General features: G+C 41.2%; 1 protein-coding gene across 2 annotated transcripts in view; it reads left to right on the top strand.

Annotated features, from left to right (window-relative positions):
- The window catches only part of LOC149440225 (NACHT, LRR and PYD domains-containing protein 3-like), a 141,104-nt gene that overhangs the window by 30,721 nt on the left and 93,910 nt on the right, over nt 1-16,473 (top strand). For both annotated transcript variants that reach the window (XM_089658889.1, XM_089658888.1), the window contains exons 3-5: nt 4,543-4,845; nt 8,120-8,158; nt 8,408-10,166. In XM_089658889.1, the coding sequence (XP_089515015.1) occupies nt 4,543-4,845; nt 8,120-8,158; nt 8,408-10,166 (2,101 nt within the window). The remainder of the gene's footprint in view (nt 1-4,542; nt 4,846-8,119; nt 8,159-8,407; nt 10,167-16,473) is intronic.

Here is a 16,473-nt window from a genome sequence, read left to right as displayed (position 1 = left end):
CCATACAGTGACAAGTGCATATGGGCGTCAGTCTCAGAGAAAGGAAGGTGGGTCTCCAGTGATAGCAGGAGACTAACTCATTTCCTGGATAAAAAGATTTGGGTTTGGGTTTATCAGTAGTTTCGGGGATTAGTTTGGGGCTAACAGGATGGGTCTATTCTGTTTCCTTCAAATCTATACTGATATTATATTCACTAGGAACAGTGTTTCTAACCCTGACAGTTTCCCCCACTAACTCTTTCCACCTCTTCAGCAATTCTGCAGTAGAAATCCCATCTATCTCATTTTTAGGTACTCCTACCTTTAAAGCAGTAGTAAATACTGCTTGTTCACTTGTACCTATGGGTAAGCTTATAATAAACCTTGCCTGTAGGTACAAGAAATATCTCCTAAACATGCACTGTCTAGGAGATATTCACTGTGCAGCCGGTGACGTAACTAGAGCATGTTCCCTGAAGGTACAAGCATGCCATCCCTTCAAAGCTCTGTGCTGTGGTTGTGACTCCGGTGTATATACAAAGGAGTGATGTCATCGTGGCTCAGCCATTAAAACAGCCGAAGCCCGCAAACCCAGAAGGAAGACCAGGTGAAGATGGAAGCCCTGTCAGTAGTGACAGCACACTGCTGGAGGGCTTCATATTTAGGTATGTTTTTCATGTGCTAGTATGAAATGTGCACTAGAACATTATGACATTGCTTATCAGGGAGAATATTATTTTCTTTCTTCAAGATTTTACTACCACTTTAATCAGTCCACCCATTTTTGTTTCTTATAGATAACTAGCTTGGTTTTCTATGAACCTCCAGTCTTTTCTCTACCTTCTCTTCTGCATATTTTCTTTCGTTCTGGCCTTAACCTTATCTAGTGCCCTGGCAATTTTGTTTTAGTCTCCTCTAGCTTCTCAACTGGTTTAAAAGGGTAGTAGATTCATGAATCTTGTGGTTTAATACCAGGCCTCAGCTAGGACAATAAAGGCCTCCTGAAATTAAGTGGCACAGACTTCATTAGCTTAGAGCAAAAGGTTCCATATCTAAACAGTCCCCTACAGTCCGGCTTCCGTCCCCTACACTCCACCGAAACTGCCTTACTCAAACTCTCCAACGACCTGCTAACCGCCAAAGCTAATGGCCACTATTCAGTGCTCCTACTCCTTGACCTCTCTGCGGCCTTCGACACAGTCGACCACCCCCTCCTCCTCAAAAAACTACACTCCCTCGGCCTCAGAGATTCTGCTCTCTCCTGGCTCTCATCCTACCTGTCACAACGCTCCTTCAGCGTTACCTATAATGCTACCACCTCCCCCTCACTCCCCCTCTCTGTTGGGGTCCCTCAAGGCTCTGTCCTCGGGCCCCTTCTCTTCTCCATCTATACCTCCTCCCTTGGCCAACTCATACACTCTCACGGCTTCAACTACCACCTCTATGCCGACGACACACAAATCTATCTCTCAACCCCCCACCTCACCCCCTTGGTCTCAGCCCGAATCACACACCTACTGAGCGACATATCAGACTGGATGTCGCTCCACTTCCTTAAATTGAACCTCTCCAAAACCGAGTTTCTTGTCTTCCCCCCAGCCCGGACACCACCCCCCATTGATTTCTCCGTCACATCCAACAACGCTACCATCAAACCCGCCCTGCAGGCCAGAGTACTGGGTGTCATTCTGGACTCCAACCTATCCTTCCAGCCCCAAGTCCAATCTTTAACAAACTCGTGCAGACTCCACCTCCGCAACATCGCCAAAATCCGCACGTTCCTAACCCCAGAAACCACTAAACAGCTCATCCACTCTCTCATCATATCACGACTCGACTACTGCAACTCCCTCCTCACTGGCCTGCCTCGCCGCTGGCTATCCCCGCTTCAGTCGATCCTGAATACGGCTGCCAGACTCATTCACCTTTCCAACCGCTCTGTCTCCGCCACCCCCCTCTGCCAATCCCTCCACTGGCTTCCGATTGCGCAACGGATCAAATTCAAAATCCTAACGCTGACGTACAAAGCTGTCCACCATACTGCCCCGAACTACATCACTGACCTAATATCCAAGTACCGCCCAACACGCACACTCCGCTCCTCACAAGACCTCCTTCTCTCTAGTTCCCTGGTCTCCTCCTCCCATGCCCGCCTCCAGGACTTCTCCAGGGTGTCACCCATCCTCTGGAACTCCCTGCCCCAACCCATCAGATTATCACCTACTCTCCTCTCCTTTAGGCGCACCCTGAAAACCCATCTCTTCAGGGAAGCCTACCCCACCCCCTGCTAACTTGCCGACCTCCTCCACTCTTCCTACCACTCCATCCCCCACAGCTATCTCCTCCTGTGCCACCATCCCCTCCCTCCTAGATTGTAAGCTCGAAAGAGCAGGGCCCTCGAACCCCTCGTGTATCACATTGTATTGGTATTGTTCTGTCACATGTTCTGTCCCCCTTTGTAATGTACAGCGCTGAGCGAACTATTGGCGCGTTATAAATACTGTATTATAATAATAATAATAATAATAAACACATCGATTCTGAGATCTTAGTTATGCAACCCATCTCATGGTCCCTAGAATTAGCAAACACTTGGACTATCACATCTCTCATGCGGGCAAACAGTAAAAAAATTCACAGTAAACACTCTGGCTATTCTTCTATCCATTCGAATGGTAGTTTTTTGCTTTCTTCCACGTCTTTCAGGTTTTGGTTGCCATTTTAAAGCATTTGCAATCATTTTAGCTGAGCAGCCTATCATTTTCTTCTTTATATGTTTTCCCCTCTCCAACCAACTTTTTAATCAAGGTACGCTGTTCTTCTGAACAATGTCTGGAACGACCCATTTTCCTAAGAATTTCAGAGAGAAATGCACTGTAACCAGCATGTACAACATTTTCTGCCTTCCTTCCTTAAATAAGGGCAGTAATTGCCACCTGTTTTTGAAAGAATGAATGACCTCACTAATAGAACTCCGCACTGCTATTATTTTGAACATGCCCCTTTCAATTAGTGATTCAATTACACAGAATCAGCAGCATGCATGTCATGACTGTTGGGTCTGTTGGATTTCTATTACTCTACTACACCTGCTAGTAAATTATTTGCCATGTAGAAATATAATTTCTACCAAAAACAGTGATTGATCAGGTTAGTGATGTCTGACTGCTATTATTTTGAACATAACTATATATATATATATTCACAGTATACTGTATATATATCAGACGCAGCACAGCATAGCAATCGATTAGCATCTATGTTTGATTTTGAAAGTTTATATTTTAATAAAAAAACATTTGAGTTTACAATCACTTTAAACATCATACTTACCTGCACTGTGTGATGGTTTTGAACAGAGTGGCATTCCAAGTTCCTCCTCTGTGTGCCATCATAGTAAGCCTCTTGCTCTACTGTCCCACTTTCAGCCCACAGGATTTGACTGACAGCAGTATGAACAAATGGCTCACCCTGTAGACTGAGTTACTGTGAGAAGAGGAAGAGAGGGGAGAGAAAACCTGAAGCCAGGACAACACTGGATTGCTGTATTTCGTAATAGTTAGAGTGGGGTTTTTTCAACCTTAATGCAGAGAATGCATTAAGTTAAAAAACACCAAGGCTTTAGAACCACTTTAAATAAAGTAGCTGATTGGTTGCCATATACAGCTCCTTCAGATTCTTTCAATTTTAGTAAATTTCCCTCATTGTGTCTTTGTGTTTTATTTATCATGGACAAATATGATCTTCTGTAGTGTATAGTGGCTGGATGACTACCACATTTTATGGTTATTTGTGTAGTGGTTGAGGTAAACCTTCATCTATTATCCTAAGGAGAAAACAGTCATGTTATATGTCACATACTGCTGGGAAATTTGGATGTATCTGTAGTTGTTGATCTACGGTGATCAGACACATTGTTATTCAGGGGGTAGTTCTTTAAACGATTCAAAGTTTATTTACCTTTAGTAGGAAACAAGTACTAAACATGATGTGTGAAAACTGTCATCCCTATATATAGTCTAAAGCATAGATGGATCGAAATTTGACTGATTTAGCAGGGACCCGCCGACTTTCAAAACATCTATGGGCAGGCTGGTTGCACAGAAGTAGATCTTTTGATCAACTTCTGTACAGCCAGCCCGTTGGAAAATGTTTGCTCACTCAGTGCTGTCAGATGGAGCCAGCAGCACTGATCAGTCTATTCCGAGGGCTTTCACAATACAATAGCTCAGTGGGAGGAATTCCCCCATACATATCAAGTCATTTTCTTTCTTTAAACCCTCTGAAAGAAAATGAATCATGTATAGCCTGCCTAAGTGTGTGCACCTAATATTTGCTCATCAGACAGGTACGTTACCATCATAGAAATAGTCGTGTGAGATTGCCCAAGGAGAGGTTGGAGTCCCTAAGATAATGTATCTGTAAACATGTTGAGGGAAATTTACCTTTCCCTTTCATATGCTTTTCATATCACCACCAGCTGTCAGTACAGACTTATCTTCTGTCTTGTGTCAGAAATTGTCCAATCAAGAATAATGTTTATAATTACTGATTGATCTGCAGGGTTTCCTTCTGGTATTCTGGGAACTATTCCACAAACCTCTGGGGATCTTATCCAATATTCTCTGGAGAATCTAATCGGAAATGACTTCAAGAAATTTAAGAATAAATTGTCTGATTTCTCCTATGGAGATAGACCTCCCATTCCCAGAGGAAAATTAGAAAATGCAGACTGGATCACCACCAAGGACATCCTGATAGACACATATGGAGAAGAAGGAGCTTTGGATGTCACGAGTAAAGTATTTACACTGATCAGTCTTATAGGGCCTGCAAGTAACCTTCAGGAGAGGACAGCACAACATGGTAAGTTCCCATCTTTAATGACCATTTACTTACAATTCCTGATAAATACCTGTGTGAAGAAGAACTAGCGATGTTATACAGGGAAAGCCAGTGCTATTTGAGCAGAGTTGCATCATCCACATGGTAACCTAGGAAAGTGAGAAGTCTAGTTACATCCTTCATTCTCCGACAGTAAACCATGGTGCTAGAGAAATTTTCAGACTGTACGGTATGTAGCCATTTGCTGTCCGATGAAGCCAGGACAGTATAGGCAGCACAAATGGGGCAAATTCTTTGTGCCCATTTCAATCCTTTTTAATGACAGCTGAAGGGATGACAAGGACCAAAGCTGCTTCCTTGTTTAGGGTCCCATTCTGCCTTAACCCATCTCTGCCTAGGCACTTCTAACTGGATGAAGCAATCTTGAGGTAGTTTGCAGAATATAATAAATTTGAATAACAATCTTGTGGACTGAGAAAAAGGTTACGATATTCTGGAACAAAGTAACAGGAAAACAGGGATGCAGAGTAACAATTATAATTCAGGATTCTTGTGGTCAATCACCATAGCACAATGAATGTACAGCATCACTCAGCATGCCAGGAAGTATAAAATAATTGTAGCCACTTGCTCATAGAGCTTCCACACCTACAGTAGATGACCCTCATGAGTCTTCTGAACCTTCTGTCCTGTGAACCTTCCTAAATCTCCCTCAGAAATATACTGTAGATACACAAACTGGCTCTAAGAAACCAGCCTGAAATCTGCAATCCTGAACAAAGTACCAAACCTCATTGAGGACCATAGGAGCAAAGTTTTGTTTTTTTTATGGCCTTATCAAAGCTGGTATGCACGGTTGTGGTAAATGAGGCATAGGGAGCTTGGCACTGCAGTTTGGAACATTCCAAAACAAATTAAAGGTTTATGAAAAGACCCGCTTCCCACTGAAGGTTATTTTTTTTAACCACTTGCCGCCCGGCCTATAGCCAGATGGCGGCCGGCAAAACACCTCGTCCCTCCGGGTGGACGCCCTATGGCATCCTTTCAGGCATGCGCAGTTTGCGTGCCCGCAGAGCTGCACAGCGGCGCGATCTGTCACCGGCCGTGTACCTTGGACAAGGCCGATGACAGATCTGTGTACCGGCCCCGTTGCCAGTACCATGTGACCAATCACAGAAGGTCACATGACAGTTGTATACAATGAATGGCTTCCTATCATGCCATCCTTTGTATACAAATGTGGCTAGCTGTGAATGGTCACAGCGATCACATGCACAGGTTGGGCCAATCACAGCCCAGCTGTGTCATGTGATTAGCTGTGGCCAAATCACAGTTAAGAAAAAATCCTGAATGAATCGATTTCATTCAGGTAAATGCTGGCTTATAGCAAAGTAATTCTTTGCTATAAGCAAATTGTGTAAAAAAACACAAAACAAAAAAAATACTGATCACTTCCCCAAAGTAGTACAATGTTACTATGGTAACTTTATACTACTTTGGTCATAGTGAAATATGAAAACAAAATCTTAAAAAAAAGAGAAAAAAATGTAATAAATAATAATAAAAAAGTTTTAAAAAATTATCTTTTTTTTTTTCGTACGGTCACCAGTCAGTGTCTCTGATCACCGCCATGACAGTTAAATGATGACGCTGTACTGCACTGGTGACAGTGTGAAAAAAAAAATATAGTGAAAATCAATTGACAAAAAAATGACAAAAAAATTACAACTTAAAAAAACTCACCATGCCTGTTATGAAATACGTCGGACTGTCTACTTTGCAAAAAGGTGTCATTTGGGGGATATCTGTACTGTTCTGACATTTGGGGGATATCTGTACTGTTCTGACATTCTTGGACCTCAAGAAATTAGATTGGCTGTCAGTACTTCAGGATTGATCAATGTTCAGATATATCCCATAGCTTGTGAGCTCTATAACTTTCCTATAGACTAAATAATACATCCTAATTTGGGTTATTTTCACCAAAGACATGCAGTAGAATACATTTTGGTCTAAATTTATGAAGAACAATTATTTATTTGCAAACTTTTATAACAGAAACAAAGAAAAATGTGTTTTTCTTTCAAAATCTTTGGTCTTTTTTTGTTACTTTAGCAAAAAATAAAAACCCCAGCGTGTGATTAAATACCACCAAAAGAAAGCTCTAGTTGTGTGAAGAAAATGATAAAATTTTAGTTTGGGTACAATGTTGTATGACCGTGCAATTCATTCAAAGTGTGAGAGCGCTGAAACCTGAAAATTGGCCTGGGCAGGAAGGGGGTAAAAGTGCCCGGTATTGAAGTGGTTAAAGAGAACATTAAAAATATGCAATGCTTTCAAATAACTTTGGAGATGCCATAAACCTGCACATAAAGTGGCGGTACCTCACCTGTACTATGTACCCCTGAAAAAGTAACATTTAGGTCTCATGCACATTTGAGAATGGGGCTGACACAGATTACATGTGAAAACCCCAGCAGGAGTTCCCGGCTCTTAGCTGCTGGAGGCAGCCCCATTGAAAGCAATGGGAAACTGACAGCTACCAAAGCTAACTGCGGTCACTCGCATGCCATTGCTCATGGAGCGATCACCTGTGAGTGATCAAAGTCTGCATCCAGGGCCAATCAGTCACAGGTGATTACTCCATTCAGTCAGTAATGACGAACAAATCAGAATGACAATCTGCTCCTGTCTTACTTTCACCACACTTCCCTGGCCAGGTACAAGGCCAATGGCATCACCTGGGATTCCTGTTGTTTTGTTTCTTATGTGGAAGAAGCGGATGGGTGAGTAGGAAGACATCTGGGCAAAGAAGTTAGAGGTTAAGTCATCAAACTAATCAAATCTAGCCATTCAGTTTATTTGGAAAACACTGAATGGCTAGAGTCTGGGTTGAACTCGCCACTGACCCAAAATTAAAGTTCACCCCCAATTGGAAAAAGGAGCAAACACTCCAAATTCCAAGTGTATGCCAGTAAAAGTTGACAAGAAGAAAAAAGGAACTTCTAGTCCCCTCAACACAGTTACACGCATTACGAGATGTTACTAGACAACCAAAGACAATATCCATCGCCTGTTTGCAGAAGTAGTAGGAGGAAAGTCTCTATTCTCCAGAAAGTCAGGTGGGTCTATGGTGCCTGTAAATACCTGCCACACTGATAACATTCTTAGAAAGTAGTTTAGAAATTGCAGGAGGTATGTTTGAACTAAATATGTTCAGATTTGTAGAAAATATTTTGCTTACCACAACCTGCTTCTTATGCCATATTTATATATATTTATATATCATTTCCAGCCAAACTGGAGAAGATGATTCATGCCAGCATATTAACAGGTTAGTGGGACATGCACATTTGATATAAAATCTCTTTTGCACTTTTACTGAACATTTTGTTCTGTCTTATTCTGGGTGATGTGTGAATATTTTTACTTTTTCCACAATACTCCTGTATTTTATGAGTTACATTATTTCATTTTTAAATTATTTCTTATGGTTACAATACTATACAATATTTCATATTCTGTTTTAAAATATTAATCTTGGTTGTATAAGGAATAAAACATTCTCCTTTCCCTCATTAAGTCTTCAGAAAGAAACACAGAGAGTCTATGAAAGAGATATTCCAGAGAATTAAAGAATATAATTCTCGTATGGGGGAGAATGTTAGTCTACAGAAAATATACACCAAGTTATCACTGAGTGAGGGACTCCAGAATAAATTGGAAAAAGAGCAAGAGATGAGGAGTTCAGGCAGAAAACATAAACAGAACAGGGAGAAAAGATCTTCTGATGAATCCTCAACCACAATCCAAACCCTCTTTGACCCTGATAAAGATGGTTTCACCCCAAAGATTGTGGTGTTACAAGGACCTGCTGGGATTGGAAAAACGATGACCTCCAAGAAGATTATGCTTGATTGGGCTTCTGAAAATCTCTACCAAGACAGGTTTGAATTTGTTTTTTATCTGAGTTGTAGAGAAATCAGCACAATCACTGGAAAAATAAACCTTGAGGGACTTTTATCCAGAACCTGCAGACTGCAGTGTTCAAATGATCTGGTTTCTCTTCTGAAGGATCCTGAAAGTCAAAAAAACCTTCTTTTTATAGTTGACGGCTTTGATGAACTGAAGTGGACTCTGGAAAAAGAATCTGAGGGTTGTTTTGACATTTTTGAGGAAACCGACAAAGAAATACTTCTCCAAAGATTGCTCAGGAAACAAATTCTCCAACAATCATCTCTGATCATAACCACAAGATCACTGGCCATGAAGAAACTTGATACATTCATTGATGATTCTCGGTATGTGGAAGTCCGGGGATTTACAAAGAAGGATCGTAAGGAATATGTCTATAAATCCTTTGCAAATAAAGAAGATGCAGACAAGGTTTTCAAAATAATAAAAGATAATGAAATTCTGTACAAAATGTGTAAAGTCCCCGTCACATGTTGGATTCTGTGCACTGTAATGAGGCAAGAAATACAGAAAGATTTGGGTTTCATTCGATGTAAAACAGAAACTTCAATTTACCTTCTCTACTTGGAGGTCTTAATAACTCACCATAGAAAGAAGGACCAGAATAGGAATCCCCAGGCCCTACAAACTTGCCTGAAGAAGCTGTGTGCTCTGGCCAATGAGGGAGTTTTGAAGCAGATGATTTTATTTGAGGAAGAAGATCTACAAAGACATGGACTTTCTCTGTCTGAGGTGGATTCTGTATTTCTTAATGAGAACATTTTTCACTGGGATGTCCGCACCCAGACCTGCTACAGTTTCATCCACCTAAGTGTACAGGAGTTCTTTGCCGCTCTGTATTATGTGCTGGATGATGATTCTGGAGATGGGAAAAAGACCTTGGAAAAAAGAGACCATACAGCCCCGGAAATTTTTAAAGGGAAATCACTCTCATGCTTCTTCTTTTCAGAACATCCACATTTAGGTTTAACTGTGAAGTTCCTGTATGGTCTCATAAATGAAAAGGAAATCATGGCATTCTCAGATAGTACAGGCATCCGAATTTCATTCCGTGTGAAGTCTACAATAGAAAAATGGGCTATGGATGACTCCGATAAGGGTTTCCCTATTCGTGCTATTGCCTGTTTGTATGAGACTCAAGATGAGGACTTCATAAGGAGAATTATGTCTTGTCGTTCACATTTGAAAATAAATGGCTCATATGCTTGCCACAAGTGGACGGACAATAGTTATTCAACGCAGTTGGGCTATTGCTTGAAGACTTTGAAGAATGAAAGTTTTCAAGCTATATATTTTGTATTGCTCACTGTGGATCCCGAGTGCAAGGAAATTTTATCTTCATTACTACAAAGGTGTCAGATAGTTTGGTAAGTGAGTATGTTTATTTCCTAATTTGGAAAAAAATCAGCACTTTATTTGCAGTTCCTGATGCTTTCTAGGCTGACATTGTTTGCTAGCTCTGGTGTACCGCACTGGAACAGCTTGGGTAAAGTCTTCCCAGATCAGACAGCTTCTTAAAAGCAACCAGTCCACAAAGGACTTGTCTCCCAGGCCTTGGTCCCTTGCCGATGGTTTTAAGTACATCCTGGCTACAGTCTGCTAGCAAAAGACCCTTCCTGAAAGCTGGGTAACTTTTTTGTTAAAGTTTGGTCCAGCCCCTTAATGCCATTTCACCAGGGATTGACCATCCAACAAACAGGCACAAGACTCAAAATATCATTCAGCCGGGAGCAAGTATTTTAATGAGGCTTACAGGACAGCAATAAAAATACAAAATTAATATACATGACATTCTTGGTGGATACCTTAGGCCTAATTCACATATTTAAGTGAACACTCATGCAAAAGGCTATGTTTGACTGCATGGGATGTACAGACATTCCATACATCCTCATGCAAGCAGTCCCATTGATATCTATTGGGATGTAGCAGCTGCACTGACAAAGCCGCTGCTCCAAATTAGATATCAGTGCAAGTGTGGGTTTGTGCCAAACACAGACAAGGTGAGTTTGGAGATGCACACTTGCATGCACCTGCATAGACATAAAATTAGGAACAGTGGCTATGCACCCTGTAAAGTGAAAAACAGTCCTTCATAAGGGTGTACACTTAAGTACGCCCGTGTGAAAGAGGCCTTAAACTAACGAAAAATGAAAATTCAAAGAAAAATATGCTCCTATTGAAGCTTAATGAAATGTTCCAGTTGGAGATGTCTCTTGACACCCTTATCCGAGATGAGAGTATGGAATAGATTTTAAATATAAAAATAAAATGTCTTGGGGTCTCCCCGAAATGCATATCAGACATAAGGCTGTCCAGGAAAGGGGGAGTGGTAAGCATGTCCCCCTACTCCTAAACCATACCAGGCCAAATTACCTCAACATGGGAACCTTGTCACCTATTCCCCAAATCCCTGGTAGAGTGAATGTGTGGGTCTGCAAGGGGAACTTATCAGAATTTGGAAGCACACTTTCATATAAAGGGGTCCTTAAATATCCAGCCTTTCCTCTGTGTGAATATGCAGGGGTGTACCTCTCAATAAATGAACACACAAGTGTCATGAAAAAGTAACTCATATTTTTTTTTAAATCTTCCTTAATATAAATTCAGTGTTGCACTGTAAAGCAATGCAGGTCCATATCCAGATGACAATTCTCTGACTGGCAGCTGAATGTCAACAAACCGGTCAGGGATCCCATGTGACATTTTTGACCAAATATGGTCAAGATTTTATTTGGTCAATGACATCTGCATGCACCCTGGCCAATTTTTTTTACATTCAGTAACCAGCCAGGAAGCTGTCATTCATGAAAGAGTAGCTGTAAGAGAGGATAGTTGTGGGACATTTACATCTTGAGGCATCATTTTTTTGTATTGTTATATTTTTTTATATTATGGGATATTTTTTATTTTTAAAAAGGACTTTATGGTGTGTGTTTATTTTCTATGTAATTTTTAATTTTTTGTGTAGCACTACCCCCGCAGGAGCCGCTGGTAATGATGGGTTCTCTGTTCTGCTGTGACTTTCTTCACTGCTCGATCCCCACTGGCACACCTTGTTGTAGAATACGCCACTGTGACTTAAGAGTTAGTAAGCTGCCACTCAGTAATAATACATATGAATTAGGCCACAAGCACTATCATAGATGAACTATCAATGACCCACTAACTGGCACTCAAGAAGGCTATATAAGAGTCAAAATGAACTATAACAGATGTACCTACGGTCTCTATAATGACACCCACTAACTCTGAAGGGTAACAAGGTCCATATGTGAGCACTTGCATATAACCCCAGAAGCAGGTGGGATCATGAACTCCTAATGCATGGGGTACCCACTAAAGGTGACAAAGTACCTAGTTAACATTGGCCGGCTTTCAGTGGGGCCCTTCTTTAAGTGCTGCATGTAAACTATCCCTTTAAGAGTGTGGGTGAGGAATAATAGATTGGCTGATAAGTAGGGGCAGCCTGTTTGGGTGTATAATGTGTAGCAGGCACTTAAGACGTAGTGTGGACCCGATGGCTTGATGAGATGCAGGTTCCAGAAGCTCAGTCTCTCAGCCCAGTCCTTGAAATGCAGCAACTCTCTCTCTAGCTCAGTCTCTGGGGTAACTTGGCAGACTTGAAGACAGGTCAGTTCTCTCTCTCTGATGAAGGTGGACAAGCACTTCAGCAGATCCACTCAACTCCTCTCCTTAGCCCTGGTCTCTTGGGTGTAGAGCACAGACTCTGACAATAGGTATGTACTCTCCCTCTCCTCTTTAGATTGGCCTTGATCCCTCCTCATTTGCCTGGGAAAACTATCAAGCTCTCCTCTTATAAGTGCTGTGATTTGTGGTAATTGAAGTCCACAACCTGTTAGCCTGCACTGACAAGTATAGTGCAGTGCCCCTTTAAGAACTAAAGTTTCCATAATGCTTGGTATCTGCATGACTAGTCCTCTCTGATGTTCCCATTGGTTCTTGCATTCTATGCATTCTCTGATTGGATCTGATCTGACTTCAGGGGGAGCAAACAGGAAATTCCTCACTGACACAGAGCCAGTCTTGTCTAGTCTGCAAAAGCAGGAGGGGGGAACCAAGCTGATACTGATACTGGTATGACCCACCAAAGTGTGTCAGGGGATGAGCTAGTGTCACCCTCTATAGACACTGGAGTCATGAAGGCTGGCATGTATGTGCTCTTTGGGCGGTGATTATAGCCTCTTCAGAACTCTCACCCAGAAGGTCATGTGTTAGTCTATTTGGTGAACAGATGGCATTCTTGGTTCTCTGCTCTTTTGGCTCAGATGACCCTTCTACAGCAGATTTTTATCCCTCTGAAGGTGATTGAACTGTCTTTGTGTCATTAGAACTGGAATTGGCACATCCTTCTGGACTTGTAGTTTGAATTCTGGCACCTCAGGCCAGAGAGTCACTGATTCAGTCTCTGCAGGAGGGTTAGGTGTAGTAGCATCCATTGGCATACTATAGATGGCTATATACAGTTCATTTAAACCTCCTTACTGCTTTCTCCTTCATCAGTGTCTGGTCATGGAGACTGTGACCAGGTCACTGGATATTTTCTGAAAGAGGATGGATGGGGCAAAGGCATCTCAGTTCTGGTAGATACTCCGATGGCTTCACTCAGAGGCATTAGATGGTTTTTGGTGCCAAGTCTTCAGAGGCCTTCTCCTCCCATGGGGATGGATTTGGTATGCAGGAAGACCAGGCAACTGTTTGCAGATGACATATGACTGGGGACTTCACTGCTCAGCTACCTTATATTCTCAGATGGTCCCAAGTTTCTCAGTAACACTTTGTCTCTTGGATGAAAATCATGAACCTGAACTCTTGGATTCAGATTTACTAACAGGTAAGTTTCCCTCCCGAACATGAAAAGCCAGTGGCATAATTTCTGTGCTATTGTATGTGTGCCCCACAGCCGGGAGAGATGTGTCTGCTCCAATGTTGCTTTCTTTCAGCAGAGAGAGTCTAAAATATGTCAAAAGAGAGTTCAATTAAACCTCTCTGACTGTGAATCCCCTTGTGGGTAATATGGTGTTTTTCATGATTTTGGATGCCTAGCAATCAGGCAGTGTTTTAATGAGTCTGCTTTCAAAGTCTCTTCCCTGATCAGAAATGGATTCTCTGAAGCAGTCCATAGTGCACAAAGAACTTTTACACTAAGACCTTGGCTACTGTGGATGCTCATTGGTCTTTTGTTGGGAATGCCTGGGCATAAAGGGTGAAATGGTCTGTCACCACCAGGACAATTCCCTGTTCACTCAAGTCAGATTCTAGTCATAATAAATCAATGTGCACCAACTCCATGGGCCCTTGAGTTTGGAAGTGGCCCATTGGGGTAGCTATGGCTGGTTGAGTCTTTCTTTGAATGCAGTGTAGGCATGTGTGGCAGTAGTGAATAACAAAAATGCAGCACTAATCAATAATGCATAAAATATCAACATAAAAGTCCAATTAAATCCTCAAGTAAATGAGACAGGTTGCAGAAGAAGATTTTGGCATCATAAACAGTCACCAAAACACCCGAATAAATAAGTCCCTTACCGGACGTTCAGACCATATAATATTGGTCAATATGTGCAGTACATAAGGAATCAATGAGGCAGGTAATTTTCACTAAGAATCCTCCTTAAGATGATGAATATTCTTCCTCTTTAAAAATCTTCAAAAGCAGGAAAAACTCCCATCCAATATTCAAATAAGGGATATAAAACAAAAGCAACTCATAGTGTAGTATTTCAGTAAAGTTTTGACATTTAATAAAGGATCCACGTACATCAAGCATTAAAACAACCAGTATTGAATGTGAAATGTTTCAAACCGAAAATATAGCCGCTGTCCCTCCAGAATGTGGTGATGTCACATGCTGAAGCTCCGCCCAACGTGTTTCGTCATCAGGAAGACGTTGTCAGGGGCGTGGCCAGCGGGACGCACCGCCATCTATATATAGGACATGGAGGGACACTCCTATTAAGAGCGGAAGGCATACCCGAAAAAGGAAGGAGGAGCAGAACGGACCATAAGAGGGGCCCGCCCACACCTTAACTACTAAAGCGGCGGACATAAGGAAAACACACATAACTTAAATTACCAAACCAAATAAGAAAACAAATGCAATATTAACACACAAACAGTAAAAATCATGAATAAAAGTTAATAAAAGGAAGAAGGAAAGAAAGAAACAATAAGTATTACAAAAAATTAAAAAATGTAAAAGAAAAAACTCAGCTATTGTTATTGAATGCATTTACGTCCCACTCTATGTTGAGGCCAAAGGGGACATATGTTTTAAGGGAATATATCCACAGGGTCTCTAATTTAGAAATGTGGCGGCTAACATGGCTACCACTCCAATTTGCAACAAATTTATCAATCGCAAAGAATAAAGTGCCTTCCAGATTTTTATTGTGATGTATTGCATAATGGTTTGAAAGGCTATTATTATTGAAACCCTTACGAATATTTCTAATATGTTCATCCAGTCTAATGTGTTTGAAGAGAAACTGTATCCATCATGATGACTTTATCGAGAGGCTAACTTTCTGAAAGCATGCTTCTTGGATAGGGGTTACTGTATACATCAGATGCCTTAGAGGAGGCTCTCCTTCAAGTAGATACCATCTCTAGGGAGGAGATGCTGAAACCCAAACAACAGAGGGAAGGTGACTCCTCCTTTAATTATGCCTTCTTCACGCAATATTCCACTCAACACTATGCAGTGAAAAATATTTTACGTAGGCACTGGGGGGTACTCAAAAACGATTGTGTACTAGGACCTCTGTTATCAGAATATCTAGCGGTTATTTATAGAGGTGTTCCACCCCTAAGTCTGAATATTGCTCCCAATGTTCTGGACCCCCCTAAAAAAACCTTTAGTTTTTTCAAAATATGAAGGGCTACTATCCATGTAGGAAATGTGTGATATTAATATCAATAGGTCTAGAAAGTTCACTACGTTTGAATTGCATTGTACCTCTAAATCTTATAACATAGGGCAGTTCATCACATGTTCCACTAAGAATGTTGTGTATTTAATACGGTGCCATTGCGGGTTACAGTATGTTGGCAGGACGGTGAGCATGTTGCGCATTAGACTGGATGAACATATTAGAAGTATTCGTTTCCCTAATCATAGCCTTTCAAAACATTATGGAATACATCACAATAAAAATTCGGAAGCCACTTTTATTCTTGGCGATTGATAAATTTGTTGCAAATTGGAGAGGTAGCCATGTTAGACGCAAAATTTCTAAATTAGAGACCCTGTGGATATATTCCCTTAAGACATACGTCCCCTTTGGCCTCAACATAGAGTGGGACATTAATGTATTCATTAACAATACCGGAGTTATTTCTTTTCATTTTTTTTATTTTTTGTAATACTTATTGTTTCTTTCTTTCTTTCTTTTATCAACTTTTATTCATGATTTTTACTGTTTGTGTGTTAACATTGCAGTTTGTTTTCTTACCACAAGATGGCCCTGTCTCTCCAGCGGTGATGTCACTCCTGTATGCCTATTAAGGTCTTCTATTTATTGGACCTTGCCCCCATTGTTTTTATTATTATTTTATTGCCCCCATTAAACCTTAGTAATTTAGTTTGGTATGTAAGTTATGTGTGTTTTCCTTATGTCCGCCGCTTTAGTAGTTGTTAAGGTGTGGGCGGGC

The sequence above is a fragment of the Staurois parvus genome, unplaced genomic scaffold, assembly GCF_062004578.1.
Source record: "Staurois parvus isolate SC_StPar_1 unplaced genomic scaffold, SC_StPar_1.0 ptg001110l, whole genome shotgun sequence".
Lineage (NCBI taxonomy): Eukaryota > Metazoa > Chordata > Amphibia > Anura > Ranidae > Staurois > Staurois parvus.
Note: the sequence above shows the minus strand (reverse complement) of the source record. Positions and strands in the feature narration are given on the sequence as shown.